Raw genomic sequence first — 14,221 nt, 5'->3', positions numbered from 1 at the left:
AAGAGAGTGAGAAGGAACAAGGTGTGCCCGCCAACACAGTGCTCTGCTCTTTGTCACAGCGCTTACTTGAAAACTAACTGTTTAGCTATTGCGAAACCGCAACATTCAAAACAAGAGCATAAATTAAAGTATCGATTTCAACAGACTAGAATCAATCTGATTGATGATAATTTGCTATCCATGATATCAATGTTTAATCCGCCCATCTCTAAGAACCACCTTCTTAAGGCACTCCTTTGTTGCCCTGACAGTATATTCCATGTTCATCTTCATCTTTTTTTTGCTTAAGACAGGAAGATTTCATTCAAGATTTGTTAATGGACGGCTCTTTCCATTAGTTGGCCACTAACTGAATTGCCTCTAGATCACAATTACTTTCCTGCTGCAGAATTTCAGGCTACTCCTTTTCCTTTCCTTGCTCATTCTCGCTAAATGACATTTCATGCGGAGCTCCAAACTGAAGGCAAATATAATTTTGCGACTTCCACCTTCAAAAAATAGTCATCAGCCTCTCACCATGAGATTTCTGGGTCCATGGCCCATTTTGGAATTGTAATTCAGCAATCTGGCCTCTTTTGACAACTCATTTTACTATACGTGTGCTATATACACATTATCTTGAGATATTTGTGCCATGTTGGGTTTTATCAGATCATACCACATGGGCTCACGTTTTATATAGACCTCAAGAGTTTAGCCTTTTATTGTGACAACAATTCTACACCCAAAAAGAGGTCAATTAAAAAGACTCACACTTATTTAACCTATATGTATGGGTTTTAATTATCATTAACCCCCAACATAAACTTTAACCAATTTTAGCATTTTATAACAATTCAGATGTTTCTTTTATAAGCAGTAGTATGTTTTTTTGTGTTACATGTGCTGCAGTCTTGTTTTAGTGTGATTTTCTTACTTGTTCTCTACTTTTAAGTCAATCTTTGGCTGTATCAATTCGACATCTTATCTCAACGTATGATCAAGGAACTGGAAATTGTTTTTGTACCATGGCAGGGCCCCCATAACTGAAAGAAAAGCCAAGCATGGTACAAAACATATTAACATATACTGAATAATACATTTCTTTCATGTATGACCTTTGGCTCTACAAGCAAGCATGATGATTGAAAAACTAATAATTTATCATCTGGAATTAAAGCCGGGATTTTTTTTCCAGGTGCACTTTGTCCAGCGGCGGAGCCAACATTGCTGACTAAAGGCGTGTTGTTTTGGTTCCCATGTCACTGGTAACTGTGTTTTGCGTTTTATTTTATTTTTTTAACAAAGAAAAGGACTATGGATCGAGGCTCATCGAAGTCTATTCAATGAAATTCAGTACAGAGCCGCTGAGGTGATAGTGCAACTTTAATGCAAAATGAAAATGCAATACTATCTAGCCAAGAAAATATGGCTCCTGCAAAGACAATAAAAGACAGACAGACACCCACCTAATAACACAACCAAAATTAAAATCCTAAATCAGTTATAGACTCAATATCTGAATCTTAATAAATTGTGGCCTTGGGGATATATAAAATTACAATCAATACAATAGCTTGAGCGCTTTTCTGCTCGTTGATCCATTTATCCTTATTAATCAGAAAACGATACACGTACTTACACACAATGTTCTCAAAATGCAAAACAGTGGGGTGCTTGGGATTTTATCTCTTAGCCAGTAACGTTTCTCCGACCCTCATGGTACATTCCAAAACTAAAAACTAAAACCTGACTCATTCACTCACATGTACAAGCAGATATTTCTAAATATGTAAATAGCACCACGTTGATATATAGACCAAACAATTGTTTACACAGAAAGTAATGAGTGTGTTTCTCACGATAAACCCGTAGTGACGTAGTAGTCCCCGGTTTTTCACTTTGCGTAGCATTCTCACACAAAAATCTCAAATAAAAACATCAAAACAAGATACCCAGCATATAAGTTAAAAAAAAAAGATGAGCAAGGTTTGTATAAGTTCATCGACTAAAACAACAGCCATGGGTGCGTCTTTTAAATATGTTCTTTACACATGGCTGAACTACATAAGCAGGTCTTCTGGAGGCACTGGAGGGATTGGCTTGTGGGAACTGGCATCCAATTACTTTTCATATGTGCAGAACAACATTGAATGTGGGGCAAATGATAAGATATTGTTTTAGCATCGTCATTACTATTATTATTATTGCTATTCAAATAGATGTTCAGATGCTACTGATCTACGTTTGGAGTTGCCCCATTATTTGGCACATTGTCTTTGACTTCCCCTTTCAGTTTATGAAGTTCCTCCGAATGGATGGAGAGAGTGCCATCCTGAGCCAGGAAGGAGTCCGAGTGTCTCTCGAGCTCTGCTCGGATCCTCTCCAGCTGCTCTGCCAGCTCCCACATGCTATTGCATTGGCCCTCCACCTGGCTCACCCTGCTATCAACGTCTTTTACCTCTTTCTGAACTTCTTTCGCTGTGGTCCAGCAGCCTTGAAGCCCCCCGTTGAGCTGTCTCTTCAACGCTGCAAGTTCTTCCTTCAGCTGGGCCAAACGCCTCTCCCCGGACCCCAGGAGAGAGGCTTGGTGGCCCATAAGTTTGGTGATTCCTTGCACCTGATTTTCCAGCGCTTGTTCCCGTTGTTCCCACGTGGAGTTGGCGTGACCCACTTCGCTTGCAATGAAGCTAATCGAGTCCTTTAATCCCTTGAGGGTGCGGTTCACGGAGTTGATGTTGACCTTCAGCAGAGTGATCTCACTGTAGACCGAGTCTCCTGCCTCCTTGTGGGCGATACGCAAGAGTAAGTTCTTCAGTGTGCTATTCAGGCGGTTCAGCTGGTCGGAATGAGTGTCCAGAAGATTGGACATCTTATTCTCCATGTACTCACACCCCTCCTCCCCCTCATCAACTCTGACACCCCCTGCTGGAGGAGCTGGAGGTGAGCAGGAGGTGCAGAGGAGCTCCAGGTCTACTAAACGTTTTTCAATGCCATCTAGATTATTATCTAACCTTCTCCTCACAGACTCGATATCAGTTTTTAGTGGTGGGACCACCTGGCCTTCCAAGAGTGCTGGTGCTGTGCCATTGCTCAGCTCCTCCATGGCCACAGACACCCTCTCCTCTAGAGTCTTCAACTTGTCCTTTAACTTGTTCTCGTAGCCACCCAGGCCACCTCCTGTTGCGTTTAGACGGCCTTCCACTTCCACTAAACGGGTCTCAATCAGCGTCTCCACATGAATGCTCTGCTCGCTGAGTGCTGATTGGAGCTGTCGCTGTGATTCAGTCATTTCTTTAACGGACTCCTCCAGGAGCAGCACACGCTGAGAGAGGCTGTTTACCTGCAAAGGTCAAAACTCACATCAGAAAAATGCACTGGCCACTCACAAAAAGTAGTTTTGGAGGTGCACTACTAGGTACAGTAGTGCTTCTTAAGCTTTATACACCAGTACTCCTATACCTCCAAAATTCTCCAACTCCCTTCAACAACCTCCATAATGATGACAATGAAAATGCAATTGCATATTATGCCTTTTTGTTCACGTGTGTGGTTAAAGGTTACAGAACGCCAAAAGCCAAAGAGTATTTAAAAATGAATAAGGGACAAAAGATGAAAATTAGCCATTTGCTGTAATCTTTCTTATTTACGTGTACATGTTCATTAATGTGTTGTCCCGCTCTTAAATATACTACATCAAACTCATTGAATTCCTTCCTTGATTTAAAGTTAATCTCTGAGGTATCATTTTATCTTCTCGAGGGAACCGCAAACTTTGACAGACATTATATCTGGGTATTACACTAACTTCTCTTTTCAATACCTGTCCACAGCAGCTCTCTGTGAGAGTTAGGCCTTGGATCTGAGCATGCAAAGAGCCCAACTCCGCCCTGAGCCCAGTTTCTCTTCCATCAAGGGACTGCTGCATCTGTTCTTGGCCATCCATATGTTCTCTGTGACACTGTCTCTGCACGGCCCCAATTTTCTCCTCACACTCGTCCTCCAGACGAGAAAGTCGGCGTTCAAATCCATCCAGGATTTCAGCTTGCATCCCGGCTATCTTGGTCTCGAAGACGCTATCTAGATGAGGCGAGCCAGAGCCAGGGCCAGGGATAGGCCTTCCTCTTGCTCCTTCCAAAAGTGTCTTGAGCTGGCCGTCATGGCCTAAAACCATTCCCTAAAGAAACATACAGCTCAATGAAGACTGGTAAAGCTTTAGAAATGATAAGGTGATTTCATGTGAGGCACAAACCTGGATCTCCTCCAATATATGAGTCTTAGCTCGTAGCTCATCTTTCACTTCTGTCACCCTCCCGGCAAGATCCCCAAATCTCTTGAAGTTTTCCTCCCCTCCCAGCCCACCAGGATCCCCTATTGGGATCGCTCCAAATCCCACAGTGGAGTCGTGCCCACGTGACGGGTTTGGTAGGAGGGACACGAGGATCTTGTTGGTGTCTTCCCGAAGAGAAGCGCGCAGTCTCTCTTCTAGACCAGACACCACCCCGTTGAGAGTGTCGAAGCCTTGAGTCAGGCGCCGTAAATCGTCCTCCATACGGTCCAGACGTTCGCCACTCACCCCAGAAATCCCAAAAGTGTTCCCTGTTTTTGAATGGATTGAACAACAATGTAAGTCATTGGGTCCGATGCAAAAGCACTGAATTCATTATTTCTCATTTACATCACACAGGAGGATGTTCTCACCCGTATTTGGTTTTCCCACAGGTAGGTGTCCACTAGGTATGGGTCTGTGAGCATCTAAATTCGGGTAAGGGTTGCCTGGCTCCAGGTGTGCCCCTCCTGGTTTCTGGTCAACAGAAAATTTCAGACCGCCCTTGAACCCGGGGCGATGGGGCAAAGCTGCTCCCCTAAAAGGGGGTTTGTGGTCGGGCAGTGACGTGGATCCTTCGTAGCAGTTTTCTCCGGAGTAGCCGGGGCAACATCGCCATTCCAGCTCAGTCACTGTTTTATAACCCACTTTGTATGTTGGTTTGTGGAACATCCTATACCTAAAAGTGGAAACATGTTGACATTGAGCAATTATTTTTTTGTACGTTGTCCTATTGGGTGACACCACTAATTGACTCTTTACAAATTACTCCATATGAGTCCAAGCAGAGGACACCATGACAGGAAGGGCAGGGCAAAAATAACTGGTTGTAGTCATTGTTGGATTAAACATAGATTATAGGGGGATTAAGAGATTAGTTTGATGTGTAATGTAAATGGTGTGGCATCATGATCGAGGGATTGAACTGGGGTCATTATTAAATGCCAATCTTACCTTTTGTTGAGATAAGACTTGTATTTGATTATTTGATTTTGGAATCCACTCTGCCTCATCACACAAACAAGCCCCCCTATTCCCACTCTCTCTCACATACACACACACGCACACAGTCATTTTTGAGAGGAAATGGAAACCCACTCCTTTAATTTCCTCTGTGAGTTGCAGAATGTTATTAAAATTGGACCATTAGAAGGCAAATCAAATTTTCATTCACAAAAGGTGCCGATGTGCATAAAATAGATTTTGAAATATTTCCTCCCCTACTAATTTATTAAGTATCATTTTTTAAGTAACAAGCAAGTAAGCAAGCATTGGATAATCATATGCAATCCTCTTTTTCTTATATATAAAGACAAGCGTTTCCATCATTAGTTCATTCAAAGGGATATGATCAAACAATTATTGACCCCCCTTTTATTAATCGATTGTAATAGTAATTTCCATCCCAGGGCTCCCGGTGGAGGAATACCATATAAACACTAGAGGGCAGCCTTGAAACGGTATAAATGTAACAACCCACACCTAACCCCATAAGGTAACATGCAGTGTTTACACGCCACATTTCCCCTCTCTGAGGCACATTTATTTACATTTTTTTGTGTCAACTTACATGAGAACAGGACACTTTTGCCCCCAGATGCACTTGGTTGTGTACTCGGCCTTCACATACGTGGCTACTCCATCCTGTATTGTGCATGTTATGTTCTTCTGGACCACATATGCACAGTGATTTCTGCAAAGAGAAGAAAGGGGAATTAGAATTCAATATTGCACAATACGATTCAGCCAAAGGCCTTTGCTAGTCCAGCTGCATGTGATGACAATATTTCCTCTGTCATCTCAAATGAAACCGCCATGACTTCATACAATAATTCTTCTGTATTCCTGCGCCCATCTGGTATTGATTTTTGCTTTGTTCACTGAGTAAGCACTTTTAATTCCTTTATTGTATACATTGGTCTACTGAATACTGTACATTCAAACTTTGTATATGGCTTTTTTTAAATCTGGTGCCCATACGTGGGACATTACATGAATTACTTTTCATGAACAGCATTTTTAGATTTGCTCAGGGAAACTGCTATTGGTCACGGTAATGTGCTGTAGTTGCATGTATAAGCAAGACAAAAAAAAACAGGAACCGCTAAATTTCAGCTCTTTGAGTGCTAATATGTGATCAGAGTAATTACCTCGTAAAGTACTTCCAATAGTTTTTGCATCATTCTCGACCGGAATCTTTCTCCTTTCCTTTGCCAGAAGAGTGAGAGCAAGACCAAAATGTTCCACAGGAAATTATTATCTTCACTCTTCAGATTCATATGTGAAGCGTTCTTCTCATTCAGCAGGGAGTATTCGGCAACACATGCGGCCTTTAATATTGCTCTGCAGCTGCTCCAGACAAGTTTATGTTTTTGGATGAGCACAGGGGCCAAGATGGCTTAACGCGTTCCAAGTTAGCAGGTTAAAAGGGTTACTTGAGGGGTTGCCTTTTACAGTCCGTGAGAAACTTTTCCCTCTTTTAATCAGTGACTATCTTGACAGTGTTTGAAAGCCCTCCCGTCACTGCATCCGTTGGATTCACAGGCGCTCATTAAACCTGCTGCTTAAATCATTGTGTGGTAAAAATGCGGCAAAGGGCAGGGAACCCTGGCAGTTGCCAAAGTGAATGGCCCTGTGAGGGCCAATTTACAGCATATTGGACCACGTCAGTGACCAACGTATGACACTGCTTTACACATTGTAATGACATGTATCCTCCACCTGGATCCCCTAGCACCTATCACTACTCGGTGCCAAGAAGGAGGCTCCCTTGATAAATCGTTGATATGGTTCAATATTAAAAAGATAAATTACCATTTCATGATGTAACGATAGGCGGCCCGGTGGGGCGAGTGGTTAGCGCATCGGCCTCACAGCTCTGGGGTCCTGGGTTCAAATCCAGGTCATGTCCATCAGTTTGGAGTTTGCATGTTTGCCTGTGTGGGTTTCTTCCAGGTACTCCGGTTGCCTCCCACATTCCAAAAACATGCATGATAGGCTGATTGGACACTCTAAATTGCCCCTAGGTTTGGGTGTGTGTGCATGGTTGTCCGTCTCCTTGTGCCCTGCAATCGGCTGGCCACCGATTCAGGGTGTCCCCTGCCTCTGGCCCGGAGTCAGCTGGGATAGGCTCCAGCACCCTCTGCGACCCTATTGAGAATAAATCGGTTCAGAAAATGAGTTGAGATGAGACGATACAATTTTTGGGGGAAAACAATACGACATTTGGCGGTATTACAATTTGATTAAATTGATTGTTGAATGCAATATTATGTATACATTTAAAACAATCAGTTCCAATTCACCTAAAACACGGCAACAAAGGCCATTTTGCAATGCCTCTTTTGAATGAATTAAATAATGTCAAGTTTGGCCTCGTCCAGAAAGCATTTTATGAAACATGCTTTTCTTTTCACACATTGATCACAAACTTCGGATGACACCATGTGGTACAACTGCTTTGTAAACTGTTTGTTGAAACAGATGAAATGCATTTGTACTGGTGCACTCCTACCACCCTACCTGAAGCCTATATGCTGCACATACACATATTTACATTTCCTGTAGGGGGGGACTACCACCGATCATTTCCTCGGCTCTCACGATCTGTTAAGCATGATTTATTAGAGCCTTTGGCCCCAAAACAAATAGGACCTTTCCTGTCATATTTTATCATGTGATAGGTCTTGTGCAAGATCACATTCAGCACCGTTTTACTGTGATGTCAAGGACTACAGCAAATGGAAGTTTATCCATAGAAGTTCCGAACAAATCGGTCTTATGTCCTTACAGCAACAATAAGCATTGTGAAGTATGTTTGTGTAGTCAAAGGTTGACAAAAGACTTTTGTGGACGTACAGCTGATTAGGAGCAGGCGCTGCACGTGTGAGTGTTAAATATTACTGCATGTTCGTTTTTTCTTACATCTGTCAAAATCCATTCCAAAATTCTTACTGTAGGTATTGATATTGCCTGGGTTTGTTCAGATATCTGGCTCAATCCCATATCTGTTGAGTCAGTGGCTTTGCTAGACTGCCAATGATGTTTTACAGGATTCACATTCTCAGATATCAAAAGGCAAAGTTGTGGGGCTATTGAAAAACACTGAATAACTTCTAATTCTTTATGTTTTGTATATTATATATAATTTTTTATGTTTTCCACTGTACAAACAATGCTTTCAATCTTCAATTTTTGCAGAATTTTTAAAGGAAAAACATTTTAAGAATGGTACGTAAAACAGTGGAGCACAACATAATTCAAGAGAGAGAGATGATTTATTGTTTCTCTCACTATTGAAGAATGTGGCAATATGTCCCAACATATTAAAAACACCAGGCCCACATTCTGTCAGAACCACCCATCTGACCTCATGCTAAAATCTAAATCTCAAGCGATTGAAATTGTTCTCCTAATCACAGCAGGCCTTGACCACTACTAACTACTCGAATCAAAAGCAAAAGACCCTTCATCTCCTCCTTCCACTCTAGGAGAGAGCCGCTTCCCAAATTTTGCACCTCTTTTTTTCCACCACTATCCTGAACCTTGTGTAAATATTTCCATTCTAGCATTACAATTATAAACTAACTTGTTGTGTCTCCTAGGGGAAGAACGGAATTCCTATCTCCAATTTTTGCATGCATTTTTCTGGCAAATATTGCTGCAAGACCTCCTCCCCCTGGAGTGCCCAAAACAACTCATAGTGCAACCCCACCTCCTTTTTACTGACATTTATTTTACTAAATTCAGAGGGAAATTCTGTCTTTTAAAACACAAAAATCTTGTCTACCTGTTTCTCTGCTTGTGTATTGCTATTGTATTAGTTTCCCCCTTTATACTTTTTCTACTACACTATTAGACCTACGAAACAAAGACCATTGACTTTCTTTTTTTTCATACTCAGACATTTGTTAAATCCCATAATCTTTCTAGAGTAAGAATAATTCTTACTGTGTCTAGAAAAAAAACAGGTTACAAATGGGACTCTCTAATAAGTATTACTTCTTCATATAGGCCTTGGGAGTGAAAACAAAAATTGATACACAGCAATGCTTCAAATTATTCATGTAGTACTGAATAAAACAAATTCCGTACTTTGAAATTCAAAGTCTAATGCAGTAGTAATGATAAAACAATCACCAATGTGAGAGAATGGGCCAAAGGTTATGTTAGACATGTGCATACCCTCTACTGGCATACTCCTAGAATACAGGCATCAATAAATCTGCAATTTATTATTCAGCCCATGGACAAAAGGTCAAAAATCGGACTTTGAGGATTGGTGTGTAGATATTCCTAGAATATGCATTCATTCATTTTCCATACCGTTTATTCTCACGAGAGTGCGAGGGGTGTTGGAGTCTACCCCAGCTAACTACGGGCACTAGGCGGGGGACACCCTGAATTGGTGGCCAGCCAATCACATCCCTAGGATATATCTAGCAAATTGTGATCTGTCTACAAATGTTAGAGGATTAGATTAAAAAATAATTGGACATAGGATTTGGTCGATGGTCGTTTGGGAAGTGGACTTTGCGAAAGGCCAATGACAACAAATTACAAATAAAGCGCAAGCAGCTATATTTCAGTTAGTTAATAAACAACAAGTTCTTGACCACAATAGTTGTAGTAATTCAAAAGCTTTCCTGGCCTCATCTCTCCAGTGCACCGATCAGCGCTTTAGCCTTTATTTATTTATGTAAGCTGATTTATATTTAAAGAAAGCAATTGTGTGTGTCATTAGTAGGAAGTCAGCAAAGGGGCAACATTCCCACACTCCTGCTACTTAAAAATGTCATTGATGACTCGGTACTTTATTGTTGTGTCGGTGTAATGACATTAAAGCATGCCCATCATCAATTATAAATAAAAAGCAAAAGTCATTGAAATGTTCAGGAGATGCCATTTGAGCCTGGGATTTGCCATCCAGTCTTTATGACCCATAGCGGGAGACTTGTCCCAGTCTTGCTCTCCACTGGACATACAACGCCAACTTATAACAACAAGTCATAACCTTTGACCTCCACCACCTCTGTGGCTTTTACCCCCTGATCTTTTTCCCATGCCTCATTGGAAAGCCCATAGCTAGGCGCTCTAACCTGCTCAGTGCTGGCATGTGGCATCTGCTTGGATCATTATTGATCTCCAACACCCCAGTCAGGGGACAGTGTTTGACCTGTTGTGTATTTGTGGTCCACTCGTGTGTCATTGGACTGACAGATGCCTGCAAGGCTTTTAGCTGAGTCCTCCTTATTGGTAATAAACTAATGTCATATTATAGCCGGCAAAGCACAAGTTGCCGTCTTAGTGCACATAACACTGTATACTTTCTCACACATGCAGTAAATGCAAGCTATTTCAAAGTACTTTATCCTTTTTCATCACCATTAGCAGATCTGATTTATTTCTAGAGCTGGTCTTACCCTTATGTGTCAACAGTGCCCAACTGTGGTTTGCTAGGTCAACACCTCTTTTATAAAGGCTATTGTTAGACAGCACATGGAGAGGATTATCACCCTGACAGAAAGAAATTGCTGACTATTATAGATGAAGAAAACTATCTGTAAAATTTGGTTAACCTGTCAATCAAGTATGACACGCTTGGAAAGGTACAAAGACAAAAAAATCTAAAAGAATACAGAAACAATTCAGGGTATGACCCACCCATTGCTCATAGTTGTGGCTGGGATAGGCTCCAGCGCCCCCCACAACCCTTGTGAGGATAAGCGAAATGGAAAATGACTGAATGAAGGGAAGGCTTTTTTTTATCAAGTGCATCTCAGCAGAAATAATCTTGTTTAACAATTTTTTAAACGTTTTTCCCCTGACATCTAATAGTGGCAAAAAATATCAACATAACCCTGTTGCTATAGGTTGGTCTAAGTGGCTCATGGATGATCTAGTATGTTCCCATACTTTGGTTTTGTGCTCTCACGGGCGCAAAACTTGAACCTCTAACATGTAGCCTGTTCCAAAAAGTATGTAAGAAAGAACGGTAAACTATTAGATATATACAACTGATGGGTGTGGGCCGGCAGGATTCCCACTTTATAAAAGGTGACTGAGACCCGGCAAAACTAAGGCAGTATTATGAGGCAGGTTGAGTGAAGCAGCAGGTAGCTGGGAAGTTGTCCAAAGTCATAAGCGCTCTCAAGGCAATCCGAGCAAAAGAGACAGGAGGGATGAAGGAAACAAAATCCTATTGGCCAGACATCAACCGCAAAAATATATGTCAAAGCTCTGTTCCGCTCACAGCTTCATGACTTCAAACCGCGACCGTGCCACAAGGTTGTGTCATACATACACACTCAGGAATCAGTACACTTGTCATCAATTTTGTGCATAAAATAAGAACAAAATATGTGCTCACTTTGTTATTGTTTCTCTCAAATATCTCTCTCCAAATACAGCTGGTTTTAGGTGTGAGCCACAAGAAAAGAGGCCAAAACAGAGCATCAATTCAAGGATCGATTACAAAGGAGATGCCCTAACCGAAACCATATTTTTACAAAGGAATAGGTAGAGTAACCTGGGGATTGTCCAGGGAGAAATGGAGGGGCAGCCCTTGCCTTTGTAATAATAGAAATCTGGATACACATGCTCGGCACCTACTGTATATCCACCGGACAGCACTTACTTGTGTCGGGTCATAGGCTTGTTTGGGTGTGGGTTGAATCCACCCTTGAACATGTTGTATCTGTGTCCATAAAATGGGTTGACATGGCCTCCATAGAAGGTTCCTTTGCTGTCCACCACAGAGATTAACACTCCCAGAAGACAGAGCGGCGCAAGCACTTGACGCAATTTGACATTCATTGTTTGAATTTGCCTTACTTTAATCCTGCAATCTGAAATATGAAACTGGCTTCGGAGGAAAAGAGGGTTGATGAGAGGAAATGTTGTGGACTCCTCAGGTTTCTGCGCTGAAGACTTTAGGCAGTCTTCTTCTGCGGGCCCAGAAGGAGAGTGGAGTCCTAATGGATGTCACATCAGCATCATCTCGCCCGTGTCGCCTTCAGCTCGTACACTAGCCACACTGTAGGCACATTGGTCAGAAGGGAGAGGAGGCTTGCGAGCCTCAAAAGTGTGGGGAGGAGAATAGCACAAAGGTGTGCTCCAGGAGGTTAGAGGAGAGATAGTGAGGGTGTCTACAGAAAATGTTTAAATTCCACACACGTGTGCATGTGCGCGGGTCCCACTTTCAAGGCTCAGCCCTCCTTGTATGCGTCACTATGCATGAATGAATGCGAGGGTGAGCAAGGAGCAACGTCTAAAAGGGGAAGGCAGACAGACAGACTGTATTTGCATATCCCGCCCCAAAGCGAGCTAGGCTGAACCACACAAGAAAGAAGAGGAGTTGGTGTTCTTCATTTCACTCTATGCCTTATTTCATTCAGTAGCAGTACATACAGTAAATGTATATTCCCAGAGTGCTTTGCCATGTGCGTGGATGTTGCAGAGCAACACAGGATGAGCCTACTTTTCAATTCACCAAAGTCACTCACTCATGAACAATCCAGCATTTGCCTCGTCATGTCCCAGTGCACTTTTAAATCATTCTCACCAGGATGTCTCCATCTTCCAAAAAAAAAAATCCTAATTTTCATTCATATGTCTGATCTGATCAAATATTCAATCTAATATTTTTTTTTTATAATGATTCTTTACGATGGACTTCAAAATGACATACTTGCTCTTTGTTGTGCTGAAGCTTGTAAGCCTTGCTGTTGTGGTCATATGTAAATTGTGAAGATTTCAAGATTATTTGGGTTTACGGGTCCCGGTCCTATTCTTCCCTCCTGGGCACTGATCTGATTTTTTTGATGGAATGTGTTGCTATATTTGCCATCTTCACTTTACAACACGATTACTGTTTCACCCCAAAGGCAGGGAATGTTAAACAGATCCGTGGTGAATTTCAGTGAGAGTCCAAGAGTGATTGTACCTTCAGCAAAGCTCATTAGCCGGTGCAGGAGCATGATTCCACGGCTGAGTTCCTCAATCCCAACTGTAAGTACTCTGTTTCCAATAGACGTCACTAGTCTTTGCCAGGATATCTGGCTTCATTTGTGCACAGTGACAGGAAGTAGCGAAAGGCTATTCACTAAAGAAAAATACAATTTAGTCTACTGTAGACTTTCACCAAATGTTCATACTGTCACGATTGAAATAGGAACATTTAAAATGAAGTAAATACTAGTCATCATGTTGAAAACTCAAATGTTCATCAAAATTTTGTATAAGAATATGAAGTGCTGCCCTGACCTAATATAGAAATAGTAAAGAAAATCTGGGTGAGTAAAAACAGGTGTTTGAAATGGCCTCTATGTTTGAATAGTTGGTTTGCCAGGTCTTTCTCACCTGACTGTGGTCTGTGCTCCATTTAACTGACTTTATTTGCCGTCCATTTACAAGCCACTGTGAAAGAAAAACACAATATCAAAAGGACACATCGCATGAGCGGAAGAGTTGACAAAAGCCGTCAAAGCCCAGAAAAAAAACACACTTTATACTTTCAGTACTTTCTCTGGGAGCTGGACTAATGGTTACAGAAAAAAATGTCCTGTCAAAGCATTTTTGGAGACTTCAAATCCTTTCATATTCACCCACAGTCTAAATAATATTGTGGGATACAATTAACTTTGATGCTATTAATTTCCTAAAGATAATGCCGTATGAGCTTCAGGAAAGAATATGTGGCCCTTCAGAAGTGTTTTGCTTCCTGCTGAAGAGTCAACCTGACATTCCAGAAGCTGTCACGTTACCATGAAACCAGAAATGCTACCTTTCTCTGGTTCTCTCTTCTGATTGAAAACAAGTATGATGTTGAATAAAACTGTGAAATGGCCACCGTGGGTTACAGATTACCTGGTAAATTCTTCAATATTGCTACAAATATTGTTAGAAAAAAAGTTT

General features: G+C 41.6%; 1 protein-coding gene across 1 annotated transcript; it reads right to left on the bottom strand.

The window, feature by feature from the left end:
• Positions 1-1,191: 1,191 nt before the first annotated feature.
• On the bottom strand, positions 1,192-12,528 carry emilin3b (elastin microfibril interfacer 3b). The gene is made up of 6 exons (XM_077598266.1): positions 11,943-12,528; positions 5,877-5,999; positions 4,681-4,985; positions 4,232-4,578; positions 3,803-4,156; positions 1,192-3,322 (listed from the first exon to the last, which is right to left on the bottom strand). Exons 1-6 carry the CDS (start codon positions 12,119-12,121, stop codon positions 2,213-2,215), a joined length of 2,418 nt encoding a protein of 805 aa, XP_077454392.1. The 5' UTR covers positions 12,122-12,528; the 3' UTR covers positions 1,192-2,212.
• Positions 12,529-14,221: the final 1,693 nt, after the last annotated feature.

Source organism: Stigmatopora argus, chromosome 1, assembly GCF_051989625.1.
Source record: "Stigmatopora argus isolate UIUO_Sarg chromosome 1, RoL_Sarg_1.0, whole genome shotgun sequence".
Classification (NCBI taxonomy): domain Eukaryota; kingdom Metazoa; phylum Chordata; class Actinopteri; order Syngnathiformes; family Syngnathidae; genus Stigmatopora; species Stigmatopora argus.
Note: the sequence above shows the minus strand (reverse complement) of the source record. Positions and strands in the feature narration are given on the sequence as shown.